This window comes from Mastigoproctus giganteus, chromosome 9, assembly GCF_048544385.1.
Source record: "Mastigoproctus giganteus isolate SK-2022 chromosome 9, ASM4854438v1, whole genome shotgun sequence".
Lineage (NCBI taxonomy): Eukaryota > Metazoa > Arthropoda > Arachnida > Uropygi > Thelyphonidae > Mastigoproctus > Mastigoproctus giganteus.
The window spans coordinates 122296056-122320084 of record NC_143583.1 but is presented as its reverse complement, the minus strand read 5'-3'; the positions used below and the strand labels follow the sequence as shown (position 1 = coordinate 122320084).

The window sequence follows — 24029 nt, the reverse complement described above, 5'->3', positions numbered from 1 at the left end:
GGGTAGTAGAAATGATGGAAGTGCATTATCCATGCATAAACCTTTTTTAAATAAATGTTTTCCATGCTAATTTTTTTTCATTCTCAAGGATCATTGTTATGTATGGGTACTTTTTTTAAGAACCTATAGTACTTAGTACTGTGCATAGGTTGAAAAGATGAAAGAAGATACTTGTTGACATTAGGCTTGAACTTCTGCAGATTGTAATTTTCAGGAAATACGTATGAAGGAAGTTTGTTCCAAAAAACAGAAATTGAATGAATAAACGAGGAAGAAGAAATGTTGGTTCTGTGGGATTGAACTTGGACAGTAAAAGGATGTTCACTGGTTGCGGCACGTGTTCAGACTGCTTTGAACGAGAGAGTGGGAAATTATATAAGCCAATTCAGAAGAACGGTGCCCATGGAAGTATCTGTAGAAAAGGCGTGCAGCAGAAACAGTACATTTGAGACAGAGAGTGTAGAGACTGTTAGAGATGAATCATTAATTAACCTAACTGCCCTCTTTTGAATGGAATTAGAATCCTGAGAGAGTTTTTGGGGACACCGCCCCAGATGTAGGAACAATATTTCATGGTAGGGCAGATGTGTGATTTCTACAGAGTGAACAACTGTTTGGAAGAAAAGTAATGTTGAGAGTGAAAGAGAAAACCTAGTTTTTTGGATGCAGAGGAAACAATATTTGTAATATGTTTTATGACAAGAGAGAGATTAGAAGTCAGGGTAATCCCCAAGATCTTGCCTAGAAATCAGAGCGTAATCGAAGATAAGCATAGGAGCAAAGGAATCCTTTTTGCGAGATATAAGATAGGACTGAGTTTTGTACGGATTGGAATTAAGTTTTTGTTGTCCCACTGTCGAATTACCTTGAAATCGGCATTTAAGAATTGGCAGTGGATACTCGAAAAGTTGAAGCTGTTTGAGCAGGGCAAGGTTTCTCAAACTGGATGGTGGAAAGCAATATGCTATCATCAGCAAAAGATAGGATTTCCGGTCAATGGAAGAAGGTCATTAATATACAAGAGAAAAAGAGTGGGAGAAAGAACTGAACCTTGGGAAACATCAGCATTAGTGGAGAAGTTAGAAGACAAAGAGCCATGTACCATCACCCGCAGTGAGCGGTCAGAGAGAAAACTGGATACCCAATTACGAAAAACAGTTGGCAAACCATAAGATGGAAGTTTGTTTAGAAGACCTTTATGCCAAACACAATTGAAAGCCTTTGAAATGTCAAGAGCAATGGCTTGAGTTTCACTAAACGTTTTCATTGAATTTGTACATAGATGGGTAATATAAGCAAGAATATCACCAGTGGATCGACACTGACAGAATCCATACTGGCAATCGTTGATCAGATGAAAGATTTCCAGATAGTTTATGAGTTGGCAGTTAATTGATTTCTCCATTACTTTGGAAAGAGTAGAAGTAATCACAATGGGATGATAATTGGATGGAAGGGATTTATCACTCTTTTTAGGAACTGGCTGGATTTGAGCAAACTTCCAAGCAGAAGGAAAAATACCTTTGGAAGAAAGTGAAACAAGACAACACAAAATAGGAGTAAGTTCAGGGGCAGGCACAGGTTTTGAGAACAAGTGGAGAGATACCATTGGGTGCTGGCGCTTTCTTAGCATCAGATTCATCAAAATCCTTCTGACAACCTGTTGACGGAAAACCACAGGAGGTCTTGAATGGAGTGTACTGGGAAAGGTTTGAGGTGATTTACCAAGATCATCAATACATGAGTTGGAAGAAAAATAGGGTGCTAGTATGTCAGCTTTATCTTTGGTTGTTGTGGCTACAGCACCATCTGGTTTTGACAGTGGTGGGAACAGAGATGGGTAAAAATTGCGGCTATTAGCTTTGGCAAGAGACCAGAATGCTCGGCTACTATTTGGACAAGAAGCAAGTTTTCTACTCTTAGCTTGTTCAAAATCTAGTTTATACTTATTAATAACTGCTTTACAAAGTATAAACAATACTTAACAATAATTTTGATTATTATGCAAGGTCGCTTATAGAAACGTAGTACTGGAAATATTTTATAATAAAAATTCAGAAATATTATATGATTTCTGAGAATACAGGCTTATAGTGATTCGCATTAAAAATATTACGTTGAAAGGGGTTTGCAAGTTAAAAAATGTTGGGAACCGCTGATTTAGACCATTTGAGTGTGGGGGGCCCTGTTCAACAACTGGTTGAATATGTTTGTGGCCAGCCCTGTTTAAGATTGGCCTATGTAAGAATTCAAAACTCAACTGAGGGGAGCTCTTTTTGGTGTAATGGGGATGCATCATACCATATTCCATAGTGATATATGTCCAACATATGTATATCTGAAGTTACATATATTTTCTGTGTTTGGCACAATGATACTGTATAAACTAAGGATAACATCATAGGATAAGCAAACCTTTAGCTGTTATAATGAGAATGTTAATGTCTCTCCTCTACATGAAGGCAAAAGAGTGAAATGAGCAACTACAGACCTGTTAGTTTGACTTCTGTGGTAGGGAGGATTATGGAGTCCTTAGTTAAGAATGCAGTACTTTATTATTCAAACAGATAGAACCGTAAGGGAATTGCAGCATAGTTTCATTAAAGGCAGATCCTGATTGCTGCTATGAGGTTTGCCAGTGAAGAACTGGATAGGAGTAACTTTGATGTAATTTATTTAGATTTCTAAATGGGTGCGAGAGTACATGTGAACAGGCGAAGTTTTTAGGGCTCCAGCAAATAGAGAAGTTTCGGCTTTTTTATTGACTTAAATTAGCATATTAATTTATTTTTTAGAGTTGCTTTATATTCCTAGTAACAATACTTTAGTTTAAATTGAATTTAGATAGAGATTTTGTAGGTTATTACTTAGTATCGGTAAGGATATCAAATCCACTTGTGGACAGGTTTTGCAGCTCGTGCGAACAAAAAGCTTTTAATTATACTTAGCCGCTTCATTGACTTAATTGTTAGATTAAATTATTTTCTATAAGTAGCTTATAGAGTCGATTAAGCTCCGTAGTTTATTTTGAATTTAGATAGCGCGATTTGGAAAGTAAATAATACCTCGTGTCCGTAGATTAACTGTTCGTAACTTGCCGCCATTGTTATAAGATGTGCTAGCATAAGGTTTAACGGAAAACTAGATAGCGAGTATAGTAGTATCAATTAATCAGTAAGGTTTATTAGTCCTATTAAATTTCATTGTCAATTGAATTGTACTTTTTTAACTAAATAAATATAGCGACCTAGTTATTACAAACGTTACATCATAAATTAATACATATAAGTTGACAGGGGATAAGAAAGTCATAACGTAACTCGAAGATAATATTCAATACCGAAATATATATATATATATATATATAGTGTTATAACTGCATTGGGATATAGGTTTAGGGTTATATTTTTTAGTGTAATTTTATTGAACTTGAATAGAAATCATGACTCAGCAAAGCAAAAGGCTCAAACTAGTGGAAGTGCTATGGCTCAGGGGAGAACTGGGGAGGGCGGTTGTCCTCTGAATCACAGTCTATTGAAATGCACTGCTTGTTTGATGTTTGTGGAGCAATCAGGAATGAGATGTGATATTGCCAAGGGGAATGTCTTTGTGTGTGTGTGTGTGTGCGAGGAAATCAGGCGCCAACTCGGCATTGTTATGGGCTTATATGAGAGCTGGAAGGACATGGTGTATGCCTTCGAAGGATTTAAATTGAGGTCTCAATTTAAAACTCTCAGCTGCTCACATCAATGCCAGAGCTTGCACTTGAACATCACGCAACACAACGGCAATCCCCAAGGCAGAATATGCTGATCCCAAAGGAACTAGTTGTTGTAGGTGACTCTATTGTCAGGGAAATGGGACACATATTGTGCAAAAAGGATAGATGGAACAGGACTAGGGTATGTCTGCCAGGGGCAAAGGTCGATGACGTCGTAGAGCAGATCTTTTATGGACACAAAGGGTGATATTGTTGTACACGTTGGCACTAATGATATTAAGAGTAGGAGACCGGTGGAATTACTTAACAAGTACAAGTCAATGCTGAAAAAAAGCTGGGAGTTAGGGTTGAATTTGAAAGTGTCTGCAATTCTGCCCAGACATGATAGGAGGGAGTATATGATGAGAGCCTTGTCGATCAATTCGGCCCTGGAGAGATTGTGCAAGGCTCAAGGGGTAGAATTTTTCTCAGGCTGATCTGTGCTTGTTAACAGGAGAGACCGCTTCTACAGGGATAGGATACACTTAAATAGAAAGGGTGCAAGAATATTTGCTGATGCTATCGAGTCAGATTAGGTGGGTCGGAAAACTACTAGCTTGGGGGGATACACGGACTAATAGATTAACAGTAGCTGCTGGCAGAGGTAAAAGTGATTCTTGCACTACTTCTATTGAAATGCAGTTGAGCAGCAGACTGCAAAGCAAGGAAATGGGAATTTCCAGGACTGCTGGGAGTGGAACAAGTAAATACATGGGCTGTGTTAGGATAACTAAGAGTAGAAACAGGTGCATGTATACTTGCATGTACACCAATTCTAGAGGCAACTGGAGGGAGTAATACTCTTGATCTGGTTAGCAGTAGTGATTCTTCATGCATCAAGAATCTGCAGATAAAGGAACCACTAGGTGGCAGTGATCACAGTGTGCTGAAGTGGGATTTACTCAAAGGGCTAACTACCATGAATGGTAAAGGGAAGGGTTTTTGCTTTTTTAAAGGTGACTACAGTGGTCTCAGACAGTATTTATATTCTATACGGTGGAACCAACTGATGATGTTACCAACAGCAAATTCAAAATTGGAAGCATTCAAAGAATGAATCTTGGAAGCTACTAGGCTTTTCATACCAACAAAGAAATATTGTTCAAGATTTAGGCCTAAATGGATGTCAGATGAACTAATTAGACATGTGACAGAGAAGAAAAATGCATGGGATACATATAAATGAACCTGTGACACAGAAGCCTGTGATAGATATAAGCTGGTCTGTAACCAAGTTACAAAGGAGGTTAGGCAGACGAAGGCAGATTACAAGAAATATTTGGCAAAGGATGCAAACAAAAACAGCTAAGAGTTCTTTACTTATGTAAACTCTAGAAGGAAGGGGATGAATCAGATTGGCCCATTTGATATCGATGGTTCAACTGCTGATGATCCTGCTCAGGTAGCTAACAAACTAAATGAATATTTTGCATCGACATTCACACATGAGGAGTTATTCAGGAAGGAGAATGGCAAAGGTGTATTCAACTCTGGCAGTAAGCTAGATAATCTTGTAATAACTGAGAGTAAAGTGGAGGAGAAATTGTTGAAGATAAACACAAGAAAGGCACCTGGGGTGGATGGAATCTATCCAGTTATATTAAAGAATGTGGCAAAGGAAGTAAGCAAACCCTTAGCCATAATTATGAGAGCTTCCCTGGATTCATGGAATGTACCCATGGACTGGAGATGTGCAAATATGACCCCAATCCACAAAGGAGGATCAAAGGGAGACACGGGTAATTACAGACCTGTTAGTTTAACTTCTGTACCAGGAAATTAATGGAGGCACTGGTTAAAAAAGCATTGCAGGATCATCTAGACAAGACTTATAGCTCAGACATAGCATGGGTTTGTTAAGGGGAAGTCTTGTCTGACCAATTTGATTGGATACTATGATGTAGTCACAAAGGAACCGGATGCAAAGAATAACTTTGATATCATATATTTGGATCTTAGAAAGGCCTTTGATACTGCTGCACAAATTGGAGCAGTGTGGCATTGGAGGCAAATTGCTGCTATGGATAAAGGAATGGTTGAGTGGGCGAAGACAGAGAGTGGTAATCAATGGATACTGCTCTTCGTGGACTAATGTTATTAGTGGAGTCCTTCAGGGCTCAATGTTGGGTTCGTTGTTGTTTTCTGTATTTATAAATGATATTGATGATGGTATATCAGGCTTAATGTTCAAGTTTGCACGATACTTGAATGATACGAAGGTTGGCATGGTTGTTAATGACACTAATGACAGTACACTGCTGCAACAGGATCTAGAAAAGTTGAGCAGATGGGCTGAGAGGTGGCAAATGAGGTTTAACATTGACAAATGTAAAGTACTACATATGGGATGCAGTAATCCCAGAGTAACATATCAACTCTGTGGTACCACACTGACAGTGGTAGAGAATGAAAATGACCTGGCGGTATTTGTGCAGGCAGATATGAAGTTTTCTGAGCAGTGCAGACGGTCTGCAAGAGTAGCTCATGGTGTCTTGTCAATGATATACAGGAATTTTTCTAGCAGGGATAAGGAGGTGATTATCCCCTTGTATAAGGCAGTGGTCAGGGCACACCTTGAGTACTGTATGCAGGTCTGGAGGCCTCATTTTAAGAAGGATGTAGAGATGTTGGAACGAGTGCAGAGAAAGGCAACAAGATTAGTGATTGGAACAAAGGGTTGCTCTTACAAAGAAAGGCTTAAGTTTCGCAAATTACAGTGTCTGGAGACTAGGCACCTGCGAGGTGTATAAAGCCTTGAATGGTTTGAGTATGCTCAATGCTGATGAGATTCTTTCTCTTGCACCGAATAATCGCCTGAGAGAGCATAAATTCAAATTGAGGAAAGACGGTTGTAGGATGATGTGCAGAAGTTTGCCTTTAGCCAGCGAGCGGTTGATTGCTGGAACAAACTTCCATCTGACGTTGTAGAAGTTGATAGCTTAAATAGATTCAATATAGAACTTGACAAACATTTGGAGTGAGTGGATGGGTGAAATAAGGGTGTGTTTTTTTTTTTTTTTTTGGCTGATGCTATATAAGCTTGCTTTCTTGCATCATGTGCCTTTGCTAATGCTAATTTCAGAAAGCTTTTTGATACAGTCCCATATGAATGATGTATGGAAAAATGTGGAATTAAGGGTAAGTTACTACTATGAATAAAGGGATGGCTGAGTGCTAGGAGACTGAGTAGTGATCATGCTATCCCACAGAATTTGGATCTTGGCCTCCCCTTGTTTGTTATTGCTATTAATGTAGATATTTAATGTTTTAATGTCTAAGTTTATTGATGATACAAAGGAGAGCAGGGTAGTTAATGAGAGTAATCAAGGTATGCTACTTCAGCAAGATTTAGATGATTTGGATGGGCCAAAAAATAGCAGCTGAGATTTATTACCAGAAAATGCCAAGGTCTTGCATCTGAGTAGCAGTAATTTTAGAGTAACATAACACTTGGATACCACTAAAGTCAGGATTGTAGCTGATGAAAAGGACTTGGAAGTAACTATACAATCAGAAATGAAAGTTTTTGAAAAGTGTAGACAGGCTTCTAGGGCAATCCCCATGGGGGTTGCCCTAGAATCAATGATATATGGGAACTTTGCCAGTAGAGATAGAGGTGATTATTCAATTATATAAAACAGTATTTCTGTCCTTGTGCTTATTTTAGATATAGACATTTGCATTCTATTTTAAAATAGAATGTAAATGTCTATATCTAAAATAAGTATAAGGATAGTCGTGCCAAATGCAAAACAGCTGCACAAAGCCAAGATCAGTCTTTGAAGGATATTTTTTCTTTTTTTAATGCATAGAGAGAGAAAGAGAGAGAGAGAGAGACAGAGTATTTAATAAAATTACAGAAAGAAAGGCATTAGGTACAGTTATAAACTAAAACATAAAATTATATTATTTATTTTAGTGTGTTGATTTAGAAATAAGAAAGCACACTTATAACCATCCCTTGTATGTTTTAGGTTCAAGCTTAAAAACTTAACCTTGACTCTGTATGCTTTCATATCTAGCGTGAGACAGGGTGTACAGTGGTGTACCTCCTACAATTGCTTAGAACCTATCATATTTACACAAACATATAAAATCTAGGAAACTGGACAAGTTTTGAGGACCTTTCATCCATAGCTAATGAAAGGTTCAAAACAGTTCATCTTATTCACAAACAAATATATATGCATTTTCTGTAAATAAAATGAACTATTTATTTGTTTGATGAGAATTTCTTAAATGTTATATAGGTCTTTTTATGTAATGTTCCCCCATTGTGTTTGGAAGTGGTAATTTTAAGGTTTAACTGTATTTCACATTCATTGCCACATATTCGAGAGAACACATTTCATGTGTCATAACTTGCAGAATGTGTTAAAGAGCAGTTCCTTGGAATTCATAACCAAAAGTGAACATTTACTTTTGACCAACCTGTAAATCAGAACTTTTCAATTTTATCAAGTATATTCCATTTACATAACTAACCTCAACACAAGAAAAGAACAAATAAGCCTGTGTATAGAGCCTCCTAGACTGCCCAGTTGATGATATGCAAAACCCAAGTGTTTCTGCAAATAGTGTAAACTTCAGTGAGTGTGCTGATATTGAACAGTTGTTAATTTCATGTGCCTTTACATTTAGAACACATATGTGTCATGTCACATTATTTGGGTGCTGTTTGGCAATATACATGTCAGCTGCAGTAAATGTGTTAACAACTGTGCCATGTCAACCTCTGATTCTCTCCTACCCCCAGAATTATGGCAGGATCTTGTGGTATAGTAGTTTCACCACTGCTAAAATGGCTGTTCTTTCAACACTTTGTGAGAAAATACTGGGTTCATATTGTCAGAAATGGAAGACTTTTGTGGACGTTCTCATACAGGCTAAGTTAATTATTCTTTGACTTCGGCAGGTGAAAAACTCCAGTTTATATCCAGCAATCCAGCCTTTTTCTTCCAGCTGAAAACTCTTTGGGGTGTATTTATATCCAGTGGCAGCAAATGTGTTAACAGTATTTTAGTGCTAATTTAATCGGAAGGTATTTTACTAAAATACATTTTGTTAGAATTTTATTAGAAATTGATGTTAGCAGTTTTAATTTTGAAAATTCAAAACAGTATCTCGTATCAAATTATATTTTTGTTTCCCTAATGTTTTTAAAGGGGAACAGTTTTCCACAGTTCAGAGGGAAGTATACAACATTATCAAGGGAAGGATTCTTATTGGTCATAGTATTAAAAATGACCTTAAGGTAAGATCTCATTTATTTTTAGCATTAGCTTTAGTTTAAGCACATGATGCAAGAAAGCAAGCCTATATAGTATCAGCCAAAAAAAAAAAAAAAAAAACCCCTTCCCATTTCACCCATCCAGCCACTCCAAATGTTTGTCTAGTTTAGCCTTAAATTTATTTAAGCTATCAACTTCCACAACAACAGATGGAAGTCTGTTTCAGCAATCACCTACCTGCTGGCTAAAGGCAAACTTCTACACATCTATTCTACAACTATCTTTCCTTAATTTGAATCTATGCCCCCTCAGGTTCGTAATCTGAGCAAGCGGAAGAATCCCATCAGCGTTGAGCCTGCTCAAACCATTCAAGGTCTTATACACCTCAATCAGATCACCTTGCCAGTGCCTAGTCTCCAGATGCTACAACTTGCAGAACGTAAGCCTTTCTTGGTAAGAGCACCCCTTTGTTCCGCTCACCAATCTTGCTGCCCTTCTTTGTTCTTGTTCTAGCAACTCTACATCGTTCCTAAAATGAGGCCTCTGGACCTATATGCAGTACTCAAGGTGTGACCCCACCATCATCTTATACAAAGGGATAATCACCTCCTTGTCTCTGCTAGAAAAATTCCTATATATCATTATATCATTAACAATGATATATATAGGAAGACTCCATGACCTGCTCAGACAGCCCATCTGCACTACTCAGAGAACTTCATATCTGTCTGCACAATTTCCCCCAGGTCTTTTTCATTCTCCACTTCCCTGAGTGTAGTACCACATATTTGGTACATTTCTCTTGGGTTACTGTTCCATGACCTGCTCTAAGAGTCCATCTACACTGCTCAGACAACTTCATATCTGACTGCACAATTCCCCCCATGTCTTTTTCATTCTCCACTTTGCTGGGTGTAGTATCAGACAGTTGATACATTTATCTTGAGTTACTGCTATCCATATACAGTTCTTTGCATTTGTCAATGTTAAACTTCAGTTGCCACTTCTCAGGCCATCTGCCTAACTTTTCTAGATCCTGTTGCAGTAGCATACTGTCTTCATTGTCATTAACAACCCTGCCAACCTTTCTATCATCTGCAAACATGGACATTAAGCCTGATATACCTTCATAGATATCATTGATAAATACACAAAACAACAATTGGCCCAGCCCAGCACCAAACCCCAAGGGACTATACTAATAACATTAGCCCATGTAGATCGGTGTTCATTTATTACCACTTTCTGCCGTCTCCCACTCAACCATCCCTTTATCCATAGCAGCAATTTGCCCTTAAAGCTGTACCACTCCAATTTGTACAGCAGTTTTCCCGTGTGCAACGGTACCAAAAGCTTTCCTGAAATCCAAGTATATTATATCAAAATTATTTTTTGCATCCAGTTCCTTTGTAACTACATCATAGTATACAATCAAATTGATCAGACAAGACTTTCCCTTAACAAACCCATTTTGTGTCTGAACTGTTAGTGCAATCCTAGATGATCCAGCAATGCTTCTTTAACCAGTGACTCCATTATTTTCTACTGAACGGAAGTTAAACTAACAGGTCTGTAATTACTCGTGTAACCCTTTGAACCTCCTTTGTAAAATGAGGATACAATTTGCACATCTCAAGTCCATGCTCTCATAATTATGGCTAAGGGTTTGCTTACTTCCCTAGCTGCCTCCTTCAATATAGCTGGATAGCTTCCATACACCCCAGGTGCCTTTTTTAAGTTGAACTTCAGCAATATCTCCTCCCCTTTGCTCTCCGCTATTACAAAATCATTTAGCTCCCTGTTAGAGTGTAGTAAACTTCTGTCCTCCCCTTACAGAATTCTTCATGTGTGAATGTAGATGAAAATACTCATTCAGTTTTTCAGCTGAGCAGGATCATCTTCAGTCGAACATTCAATATCAAGTGGACCAATCTGATCCATCCCCTTCCTTCTAGAGTTTACATAAGTAAAGAAGTCTTTGTTGTTTTTCTCTGCATCCTTTGCAAAGGATTTCTAGTAATCAGCCTTCGCTTGCCTAACCTCCTTTGTGACTTGATTACTGACTAGCTTATATTAACATAGGCTTCTGTGTTGCCTGATAATTTATATGCATCCCATGCATTTTTTTTTCTCTGCCATGAGCCTCATTAGTTCATCTGACATCCATTTAGGCCTAAAACTTGATCAGTATTACTTAGTTGGAATGAAAAGCCTAGTAGCCTCCAAAATTAAGTCCCTGAAGGCTTCCCATTTAGAATTCAATGTTGATAACATCATCAGTTTATCCCACTTTACAGAATTTAAAAACTGTCTGAGACCACCATAGTCACCTTTATGTAAGCAAAAACCCTTCCCTTTACCATTAATGGTAGTTTTATCTTTAAATAAAGCCCACAGCACACTGTGATCACTGCCACCTAGTGGTTCCTTTATCTGCAGATTCTTAATGCACCAATAATCACTACTTTTAATCAGATCAAGAATATTACTCCTTCTGGTTGCCAGTCGAACATGTTGCTGTAGAAAACAGTTATCCAATAAATCCACAAAAGTCTTGCAAGCGTGCAAGTGACCAATCCACAAGTTCCAGTCAATATCTAGAAAGTTAAAATCCGCATTACAAGACACTGATTTTTAGCATTAGTAGAGGCATATGATGCAAGAAAGCAAAAAAAAAAAAAAAAAAAACACTTCCATTTCACCCCTCCGTTCATTCAAAATACCTGTCCAGCTGAGCCTTAAATTTATTTAGGCTATCAACTTCCACAACAAGGGATGGAAGTCTGCTCCACCAACCAACTACCCGCTGGCTAAAGGCAAATTTCCGCACATCTATCCTACATCTGCCTTTCCTCAATTTGAATTTATGCCCTCTTAGGTGATTATTCAGAGCAAGAGGAAGAATCCCATTGGCATTGAGCATGCTCAAACCATTCAATGCTTTATACACCTCTATCAGATCACCTCGCTGGTGCCTAGTCTCCAGACACTATAATTTGCAAAACTTAAGCCTTTATTCGTAAGAGCAACCCTTTGTTCCATTCACTAATCTTGTTACCCTTCTCTGGACTCGTTCCAGCAGCTCTACATCCTTCTTGAAATGAGGCTTCTAGACCTGTATACAGTACTCAAGGTGTGGCCTGACCATTGTCTTATACAAGGGAATAATCACCTCCTTATCCCTGCTAGAAAAATTCCTGTATATCATTGACAAGACACAATGAGCTACTCTTGTAGCCCGTCTGCACTGCTCAAAGAACTTCATATCTGCCTGCACAATTACCCCCAGGTCCTTTTCATTCTCTACCACTGTCAGTGTAGTACCACAGAGTTGATACGTTGCTCTGGGGTTGCTGTTTCCCATACGGAGTACTTTACATTTGTCAATGTTAAACTTCATTTGCCACCTCTCAGCCCATCTGCTCAACCTTTCAAGATCCTGTTGCAGCAGCATAGCATCAGTAGTGTCCTTAACAACCCTGCCAACCTTTATATCGTCTGCAAACTTGGACATTAAGCGTGATATACCATCATCAATATCATTTATAAATACAGAAAACAATAATGGACCCAACCTGAACCCTGAGGAACTCCACTAATAACATTAGCCCATGATGAGCAGTGTCCATTGATTACCACTCTCTGTCTTCTCCCCCTCAACTATCCCTTTATCCATAGCAGCAATTTGTCTCCAATGCCACACTGCTCCAATTTGTGCAGCAGTCTTCCATGTGCAACAGAATCAAAAGCCTTTCTAAGAACCAAATATATGATGTCAGAGTTATTCCCTGCATCCAGTTCTTTTGTGGCTGCATCGTAGTATCCAATCAAATTGGTCAGGCAAAACTTCCTCTTAACAAAACCATGCTGTGTCCGAGCTATAACTGAAGTCTTGTCTAGATGATCATGCAGTGCTTCTTTAACCAGTGCCTCCATTAATTTTCCGGGAACAGAAGTTAAACTCGCAGGTCTATAATTACTTGTGTCTGCCTTTGATCCTCCTTTGTGAATTGGCGTCACATTTGCACATCTCCAGTCCATGGGTACCTCCCCTGAGTCCAAGGAAGCTCTCATAATTATGGCTAAGGGTTTGCTTACTTCCTTTGCTGCCTCCTTTAATATAACTGGATAGATCCCATCCACCCCAGGTGCCTTTCTTGTGTTTATCTTCAACAATTTCTCCTCCACTTTACTCTCAGTTATTACAAGATTCTCTAGCTTACTGCCAGAGTTGAATACACCTCTGGCATTCCCGTCCAATCAAATTGGTCAGGCAAGACTTTCCCTTAACAAAACCATGCTGTGTCTGAGCTATAACTGAAGTCTTGTCTAGATGATCCTGCAGTGCTTCTTAATCAGTGCCTCACAATCACGTTTTGTGTCATTTTAAAGATGTTATCTGCTCTACAACATCAACTTTTGCCCCTGGCAGTCGTACCGTGGTCCTGTTCTGCCTATCCTTTTTGCATAATATATTTCCCATTCTTCTGACAATAGAGACACTGACAATTACTAGCTCCTGTGGGACCAGCGCATTCTGCCTTGGAGATTGCTACTGTGTTGCCTGATTTTCATTAGCTATTAGTTGTAAATTAGTTGATTAGTTCTTAGTTATCTAAAAAATAAGAAAAATTTTTTCATTCCATACTGAGAAGTGATTTTATGCTAAAGTGGAGTAAGCTCTGGCATTGAGGTGGGCAGCTGAGAAGTTGATGGGCTCCTCACATTAATTTCTTCAAGGGCATCTACCTTACATCTCAAACTCTCATAGACGCCCATCAGAATGCTGAGTTGGCACCTAATTTCTTCAAGTGTGCACCTACACACACACAAAGACATCCTCTTTGGCTTATATTCTTGACAGGTCTGCAAACATTTCACATTTTGCACATTTTTTCAAATTATTTCTACCCCATGCACTGGTATTCTTCAGATTGGCATAACATCATGAGTGGAGTCCCTCAAGGATCGGTTCTTGGACCACTGTTGTTTCTCATTTTTCATAAATGTCATCGATGAAGAGATAGAAGGCGTGATGTCAAAATTTGCATATGACAAAGACTGGCAGAGTTGTTAATGATTAGTGCTAAGCAGCACTCCTTCAGAATATCTTGAACACACTTCAAAGCTTGACAGAGAAGTGGCAGCTATATTTTAATGCTGCTAAATGCAAGGTCTTACACTTGGGATTAGCAACCCACAAATAAATTATACACTTGATGGGGTCAAATTAAAAGCATTGAAGGAGGAAAGGGATCTGGGAGTTACAATATAGGCAAATATGAAGTTTTGCAAATGGTGTAAACAGGCAGCCAGGAAAGCTCATGGTATCCTATCGATGATTTATCAAACATTATCCTGTAGAGATAGTGAAGTCACGTCCAAATTATATGCTTCCCTGCTCACACAATCTAGTTGACCTTTGAATTTATTCAAACTCAACTACCTGCGAGGGCAGCTTGTTTTAGCAATCAATGACTGGCTGGCTAAAAGAAAACTTCCTACAATCTAATCTAAACCTCAAGCCCTGTAATTTGAATTTATGACACCTTCATTCATTTTACTAATCCCTCTTGGTGCCTTATAAACCTCAATCAGGTCACCTCTGAGGTGCCTGGTTGCCAGGCTCTGTAGCCCACATAATCAGTCTTTCCTTGTAGTCTTCCTTCTACCGATCTCGATTCAAGTTGCCCGTCTTTGGATCCTTTCAAGAAGCTCAATGTCTTTTTTTTTTCAATTTACTCTGCACTAATTTAATCTTTTTCGTCTTATTGAACAAGGTCTCCATACTTGAACACAATATTCCAAATGTGGTCTTACAATTGCCAGTCACAATTGGAATCAATTGTGACTGGCAGTCTCCAGACAGATGTAGATGATGTCGTGTCAACTAGGCTGCCAATCGAGGACAGTTGTGTGTGTGATGGTCTCCCCCCAGACGGTTTTAGGGTTGAAATCATTATGGATTTTCCCAGCTACGATATAAATGTAGTTTATTTTATTTTTTATTAAGTTTTGTTAGTCTGTTATTTTATTCTATCTTTATAGGTATTATTCTTAGATCATCCACGTTATCGAATTAGAGATACAGCTAAATACAAACCATTTAGGAAGTTAGTTGGTGGAGCTACACCTTCTTTGAAACGGTTGGCAGAACAATTATTAGGAATAAAAGTACAAGAAGGCGAACACAGTTCTGTAAGTAGTCAGCTGGATTTCTTAATGTATTAAATTTAATTAGTAATTATTTTTAGTGGCAGAGTTTTGTATTAGTTTCTTCAGTTTTTTTTTTTTTTAATGAAAATCCTCATGTGTTTTTGATATTCTTACTGTTATCTCTGGAAATAGATAAGTAATAAATACTCCTGTATAGCATGATCTTAACTTGGCGGTTTCAGACTTATTCTTGTCAAAGTTCAACAATTCTTGAAGTATTAACGCTTTAACTTGTTCTGCGTGATATTATCCATGCTTTTAATTCTGTGCATCCAGGACCACTGCAACCCTATGTGCCACCAGTAAGCGAAATCCAATTTGTCACCCCAAAATATATTGATTAAAAAATAAAATGACGTAAATAATTATTATTAATTTATTGAAAAAGAAAAGAATTACAACATATCTCACATATAATATATTGAAACAACAAACAGAAATAAGTCATACTGAAATTCTGGAAATAAACTTTAAATTCTAAATCACAGTAATTGTACTCTATCACAATAATAAAATAAAAGGAAAATTATAATGTTAAAAAATTATACAAATCTATGTTGTTTCCTTGCTTTAAGAGATATAAATTTATTAATTATTTCATTTATGTTTATTTATTCCAAATGATCACTTTCCATTGAAATTATTGCCAAATTAGAGTCGTTGTTGACACATTGTCAATCGTAAATAATTTTTCATTAATTTTAATTTTGAAAAATTCCATTCACCAGAGCCAACTGAAACTGGAAAAATTGTCAGAAATATTGGTATTAGCATTAATAGTGGCATATGATGATGATGCAAGAAAGCAAACTTATACAGCATCAGCCAAAAAATAAAAAAATAATAAAAAAACCCATTTCCCGTTCACTTCCCCATCCGCTCCAAAAGTTTGTCCAGTTCTTGCTTGAATTTATTTAAGCTATCAACTTCCACAACAACAGATGGAAGTTTGTGCCTCATTCAACCACTTGCTGGCTAAATGCAAATTTCCAAACAACTGTTCTACAACTGTCTTTCCTCAATTTGAATTTATGCAAGTGCGTAATCTGAGCAAGAGGAAGAATCCCATCAACATTGAGCCTGCTCAACCCATTTCAAGGCCTTATACACCTCATTCAGATCACCTTGCAGGAGCCTAGTCTCCAGAAGCTGCAATTTGCAGAACCTAAGCGTTTCTTGGTAAGAGCACCCCTTTGTTCCCCTCATCTACATAAATGTTTAATGCAACTGCTACATTTGAAAAAGTATCTGTAAAAGTGTTTTTAAAAATATATTGTAACACTTCAAATGGAGCAACATTGTCTTTAATATAAATTTGAAGTACTCCGTTCTTCAAATAATGCCAAACTATCAGACTCATTATGATCAATGTCACTTAATTTATTACGTAAATCTTTGCAAAGATTTAAGAAATAGTTATATAATCAATTTTTTTTTTTTTTTTTTTAATTCAGAAATATTATAAAATATTTTAAATATTTCTACATGTTCTTTCATATTTCTAAACCTTTCAGTTAACAAGAAAATTGTTGTGTCCATAATTTGAAAGAAAAAATTAATTTTGAAATTTTGTTGTGGATCCTGAATAGCTTCCTTTCTACGTTCAAAGTTGAAATGACATCTTTTTCTTTACAGTGCCTACTTCTGGAAACAAAGCGACAATGCTAGTGGTAGTAGCCATTTTATTAGCCGAATCTGGAATTTTTTGGAATGCTTCCTCTGTTCTATTTTCATGAAATATTCTGTGATTTCCCATTGTAGGGCAAGGATGTTTTGTGTGCCCCGTACTATTGGATTTTTACACAAAAGCACTGATGAAAGAGTTTAAAGAAGAGCAGAAAGGAGGTGTAAAAGTAGGAAGGGGAAAGATAGACAATAAGATTTGCAGATGACTAGATATTGATTGCTAATAATGAAGAATTACAGAGCTCCTTGGACATCTTGAATAGCACAATAAAGGAGTAAAATATGAAGATTAACAGCAGTAAAACCAAGGTAATATTAATTTCAGAGTGGCCAGGAAGAAGATCAATACAACATTAGATGGAATAATATTGGAACAGGTTGACAGATACAGATACTTGGGAAGCATAATGACAGAAATTGGGTAAAGTCTGGAAGAAATAAAATCAAGAATTACAAGGGGAAAGATGCATTTAGTAATAGAAAAGAAATATTGAGAAGAAATTTCAAGAGGAATTAAGAAAGCAAATGATGAAAACAGTAATATGGACTGTTGTACTATATGGCTCCGAGACATGGACACTGGGAAAGAGGAGATTAGATACCTAGAAGCTTTCGAGATGTGGGTGTGGAAGAGAATGGAAAGGGTGAAATGGGCGGACAGAGTGAGAATGAGATTTTGCGGAAAGTAGAAGAGTGAACATTTTTAAAGAATTAAGGAGACAAAATAACTTTGTAGGACATGTATTGAGAAGAGAAAGCATGCTGAGAAAAGGGATTGAGAGGTAGATGTGTGGGAAGAGAACTGTTAGGAGAAGGAGAATTGGAATGATGGATTGGACAGTAAGAGGAAATTATGCAGGAATTAAAAGTATAGCACAAGACAGAGAAGCATGGTGTCGGTGAAGCCCTGAACCTGCCCGAGGGCAGGGAACTTGAAGAAAAAGATTGTATAAAACCAATCAGATGATCAATGCAACTTCTGGGTATGTGGGACAAGCAGTTGGATGGGTTTTAAGAGTAACACTAAGTTGCAGAATGGTAATCCCTTTGGCTCTTAATTCATGCTTAGCAGCAGCACTAATTGACTCAATAGGCGCGAACAATGCATTTTCAGTAAAGTCTCTCGTAATCTATTCGTTATATGGAAATTTTCTTCATTCCACTGAAACTGTTATAAATGTAATTACACGGGGGGATTAAAAAATCGTTAAATATCAAATTTCTCTATAAAGAAGTTTGTTCAACAGAGGTCTGACTCGTATATATCAATTTTTTTCGGCGCCTTCCTGAACTGCCACCTATAAGTGACTCTTACCTTGCTTATCCACTTGCAGTGGCCCTGGCAACCTGCAATTTTAAAGTTAGTAGTTTCAAACTGGCTAAGAGCTGAGAAATTCTACAAGTATTGAAATGAAGGTATTGTATTTTATATTTTCTATTGTAAGGATTATTTTTTTTTTAACAGCTAATTCCCAAGCTTTGGCCTGTTGATGCTGCATTAGACCGAGATTACCCCCCCCCCCTCCTCCGAGAGTTGCTTTCTGATTTTGGCCACAATTAAGCCCGGATGAGGCGTGCCCCTTTTGTTGAAGAGTCCACATGTTGAACAAAGGCTTCTCCTTTTACTTAAGATTTTTTATCATAAATTCCTGTGTGCTGATGAAGCAGATTTAGAATTGTATATTATTTGAACACTTATAAAGGTGGTGAGTGGCACTAGTAGACTATAGCAATAACCTGACCTACCTAGATAGTATCTCAAAATTCCATTTTTGTATTAGTTTTTTGGGTCCTCCCCCCCACCATCTCTCCTGGTTTGTAAGGGTTGACCAGAAATTGCTTTTGAAAATTTGTCATAGCAATGGTGGGAAACAGATCCATTGTCAGCTAGCAAGCATAAATATGATAGATAACCTAACAGTAAATCCCTAGTGATGACTGTACTTGAGAACAGCAACATTATGGTAAGGTGGATTGTTACAGAAAAGGCTTTTATAATTGCAACAGAAAAGGCAGTGTGGCATATGATCATTATATAACATGAGAAATATGTAATCTAAAATGGTAGATTTTTACAGAAAAAGCTTTTGCATTTGTAGCATAATTTTATATTAATAAAATTTCTTATCACAGCTGACAAATACAGAAGAATAAAACTTATATTAAAATAACATATAGAAAAATATAACTTAGAACTTTTAGTATTAGTAACGGCCGCATGGTGCAAGAAAGCCTATGGCTTATGCTGTACCAGCCAAAAAAATAATAATAATAAATAAATAACTAAATAATAATAATTAATAAAAAAAAAAAAAAAAAAAAAGGAAATTAAATCTATCATCCTATGCGCTTCCCTTACTCGAAAGTACTATCCAGATGACCTTTGAATTTCCCCAAACTGTCGGCCTCTACCACCCATGAAGGCAACTTATTCCAGTAATTTATAACTTGCTGGCTAAAATAAAACTTCCTGCAGTCCAATCTAAACATTTCCCCCCGTAACTTGAATTTATGTCCCCTAGTTCTAGCATCATTTATAATCTTGAAAATTTCGTTGTCATTCATTTTACTGATGCCTCTCAGAGCCTTAAACACCTCAATCAAATCTCCTCTAAGGTGTCTAGTTTCCAAACTCTGCAACCCACATATTCGAAGTCTTTCTTCATAAGGACGCCCTTTTGCCGATCTCACCAGGCGAGTTACCCGTCTTTGCACCCTTTCAAGAAGCTCAATGTCTTTCTTTAGGTGTGGTCTCCATACTTGAACACAGTATTCCAAGTGTGGTCTAACATAAGCCTTATATAATGGGATTATCACTTCCCTATCTCTACTTGCAAAAGTTCGATAGATCATCGATAGGACACCATGGGCCTTTCTTGCAACACCTGTTTACAATGCTCAGAGAATTTCATGTCTGACCGTATCGTAACACCCAAGTCCCTTTCCTCCAGTACTGGGTTTAGTTGAACTCCACCAAGTGAATAAGTTATTTTGGGATTACTGTTTCCCAGGTGTAATACCTTACACTTTGTTGGATTAAAGCATAGCTGCCATTTTTCTGACCATTCCTGAAGTCTATCTAGGTCTCTCTGAAGAAGCTCAGCTTGACAGTGATCATTAACTACTCTACCAATTTTAACATCATCTGCAAATTTAGACATCACGCCCTCTATCCCTTCATCAATGTCGTTTATGAAAATTAAAAACAACAGTGGTCCTAATACTGATCCTTGGGGAACCCCACTTCTTACATCAACCCATTTATCTGAGAAATAGCCATTTATCACAACCCTCTGCCTCCTGCCCTGAAGCCATCCTTCTATCCATCTAAGGATTTTCCCAGTGATTCCAACCTGTTCCAGCTTATAAAGCAACCGCTCATGTGGGACTGAGTCAAAGCTTTGCTGAAATCTAAATAAACAATGTCGAAATTATTCCCTAAATCCAGCTCGTAAGTGACTCTTTCGAAATAGCGAACCAGATTTGTTAAACATGATTTTCCCTTTACAAATCCATGCTGAGTATCCTTGAGAATTTCAATTCGATCCAAATGATCCAGAATTCCACCCTTGATCATTGCCTCCATGATTTTTCCCTACTACTGAAGTCAGACTGACAGGTCGATAATTTCCAACTTCACTTTTAGAGCCACCCTTATGTATGGGAGATACATTTGCACTTTTCCAATTCAAGGGAATCTCCCCAGAGTCTAGTGATGCTCGCATAATTAGCCTCAATGGTTCAATGCACTCGCTTGCCGCCTCCCTTAAGATTATAGGGTATATTCCATCAACTCCAGGAGCCTTACTGGTTTGTAGGCTCGAAAGTTTTTTCATTAAATAATCTTGCGAAATTTCAGTATCATTAATTACATATTTTTCAACTTCGCTCCCACAATTTCCCATTGCCACAAAAGGCTTTTCATTTGTAAATATCGATGCAAAATAACCGTTGAGGTCATCTGCAACGGCAGCTGGTGTATTTATTACTACCCCCTTTCCCTTACGTAAAGGTCCGATCTGGTTTGTCCTGCTCTTCTTGGCATTTATATATGTGAAGAATTCTTTATCTCCCCCCCCCTTTGCTCTGTTTGCTAGTGATTTCTCATAAACTGCCTTTGCCTGTCGAACCTTTTCTGTGGCTCTATTACACATTACCTTGTAGCTGTTATAGGCTTCAGTACTTTTTATTGCTCTGTAACCTTTCCATGCCACCTTTTTCTGCTCAAGTAATGTGGCAACTTCACTATTCATCCAACTTGGCACCCTTTTAACCTATAGGGTTAAAAGCATTAAGAACATGTACATAAAAGAAAACACACACACACACACACACACACACACACACACACACACACACACACACACACACACACACACACACACACAAAGAAGCTTTTGGAGTGGTATGTTCCTTGATGAACTTTAAGAAAAGCGGTGTGGCGTACAGTCCTTATACAGGGGATCCTCATTATCCGAGGATAATTGGTTCCAGAAAATTCCATTTAAAACGGGGAACAATTTTCATAATGTTTATTACTTAAATAAAACTAAATGCAACTAGGCATTTAGTTTTATTTCATCTGTATCTCATATTGTGCTGATCCTTCACAATGAGTTGTCCAAGTATTGCATTATCCTTGAATAAGTAACGCTTCACTAATAGAGAATACTTGTTACTTATTCTCAGTGGGCACCACCACCCAAACGGCACCGTTCCAAAGTTAGTTGGCTTTTCATCGGTGGGTGGGCAGGTACCCTGGTATTGCAAGTGAAGCATTAGTTATTCGAGGTAGTGCATTACACTGGCAACTCGTTGTGAAGGATGAATACATATGGTGTATCTACACTAAAGTGACCAGATGTCCCAGATTTCAGTTGTTTGCCCCGCATTGCAAACTGTCCCGAATTGGACACGTAACCTCCATACTTAATGGCAAACATAATGCAAATCATTTGCATTATGTTTGCCAGGAACCAATGGTGCAACGGAAAGAGTTTTTCCAATAGTAAATAAGTTGTGGATGTCAACAAAAACACAACTAACTGTAGAAATGCTGAAACCAATACCACAAGTTAAGTGAAATTTTGCTAATTCTTGTGAAAAATTTACAAAGAAATAGCAAATAATGAAGAATTATTAAGAAAAGCTCACTCAATGGAAAAATAATTTAATATAGAAGAAGAGAATATTGCAGATTCAGTGGAAGCAGTAAATAACTAAATTTAATAAGTTTTAATACGACAAGTAGCTTTCGGAGTAACGAACTCCTTCTTCAGCAAGTATATACAGAAATGCAAACGTGACATAAATTGTTAGAAATGGAATAAATCATACTAAATATGCTGTACGTGATCAGATGACTGGGAGAGCGCATACATGAGCGCGAGTGCTCAGTCATTCACTAGGCCAGATCGGGCAATTGTTGTTGGCACGCAGCGTGCACCAACAACAATTGCCCAATGTTGTTGGTGCACCCCGCGTGCCAACAACAATCCTCTTTCATATTTAATTTCTCTCTTTTTTATTGTTAAAAGAAGTATGGTGTATTATTATTATTATTATTGCTGCTCTTTTATATTATTTCTCACTGATTGGGGGTTCCACCTTGTGATGGGTATTACTTTTGGTTTTACTGTTGGTCGAAGAACTCTGACTATCCTACAGGTGTTCAGGATTGTGACTTTCTGGAGTTCCTTGTAGGTGTTCACCGGGAGACCTATTGCTGTTAGGCTGTTATGTAGGATCTTTGGCACCGTACCGGTGGTTGACACGATAATCGGGATGGTCTTACTTGTTCCATATGCAACATCTCTTTGATCTCCTGTCTTAGGTTCGTGTACTTCCTGATTTTTTTCCCCATGGGTTTTCTGCAGGTTGCCAGTGTTGGGTACCGCTATGTCAATCAGATAGGAAGCCTTTTCCTTCTTGTCCACAAGAGTTATGTCTGGTCTGTTGTGCGGACTTGTCTGTGGTATTATCTTATCCATTATTATGGCGCGGTTCCGGTACAGCTTGTGGGTTCATACTTATAGTACAGTACACTTTTGTTGATTAACTGTTATTTCCTTGCTAGCTTCTGATGTATTATCCCTGGCTACCTGGTCACGTCTACGAGTGTACTCGCAGTGATAACCTTGAATCCTTGAGTCTGGGTGATCACCTTAAATCCCGTGGTGATGTTTTCAATCGTTTCTGAGGCCATCGGCATGTGTCATCTGACACTCCGGGCTCCTTGGCAATGTATTTTCTATAGTTTCTGGTGTTGATTACCTGGTCTTGGATGGCGAGCATAAATCCTTCAGTTTTGGGGAAGAGCGTCCCTCTCGTGAGCCATGCATCGGAAGCAGTTTTATCTATGCGATCTTAATGGAGGCCATTGTAGTGTCTTCTTTGCCCATCTTTCTAGCTTCGTTTGTGCCTTCTGGATGGGAGGGGACTCCTTGCTTAGGTTGAGTGGGTATACTGCTTGTCTATCTTCCTTATGGCCTGGTGGAGTGCTGCTGTGTATTTCTGGAAGTAATCCTTCAGGTTAGCAATCACTGTTTTCTGTTGCTCGATGAGGCCTATCAGGCCCCTTCCTCCTTCTTTCCAAGCAATTGTCAGTCTCTCCACGGCTGATTTCAGGTGGTGTTGGTAGCTCTTGGTTACCATCGTCCTTGTCTTTCTCATGATATCCTCCAGCTCAGTGTTAGTCCAATCTCTGACCCTGAAGGAGTATGTTAACACTGGGACTGCATAGGTGTTTATGGCTTTAACTGTGTTCCCTCTGTTCCACTTTGCTTTCAGCAGGCTTCTGAGTCTCCGATGGTAATTTTCAGTCAGGCAGGCCATAATTTCCTTGTGCTATAACTGCTGAGCCTGAATCATCCCCAACTATTTGTAGGCCTCTCCCTCTGTCATGGTTCAGCAGGCTTCTGAGTCTCTGATGGTAATTTTCGGTCAGGCAGGCCTTAATTTCCTTGTGCTGTAACTGCTGAGCCTGCATCATCCCCAGGTATTTGTAGGCCTCTCCCTCTGTCATAGCTTCAATCTCTTTACCAGTCTGTAGCTGGTAGTTTCGGTTGACTAATTTTCTCTGGTGCAATCCGTGGGTATTGCATTTGTCCAGACCAAATTCCATCCTAATATCATTG

General features: G+C 38.2%; 1 protein-coding gene across 2 annotated transcripts in view; it reads left to right on the top strand.

The window, feature by feature from the left end:
- LOC150080692 (RNA exonuclease 4) overlaps positions 1-24029 on the top strand; it is a 120020-nt gene that overhangs the window by 86241 nt on the left and 9750 nt on the right. For both annotated transcript variants that reach the window (XM_090381218.1, XM_090381217.1), the window contains exons 4-5: positions 8926-9014; positions 15040-15189. In XM_090381218.1, the coding sequence (XP_090237344.1) occupies positions 8926-9014; positions 15040-15189 (239 nt within the window). The remainder of the gene's footprint in view (positions 1-8925; positions 9015-15039; positions 15190-24029) is intronic.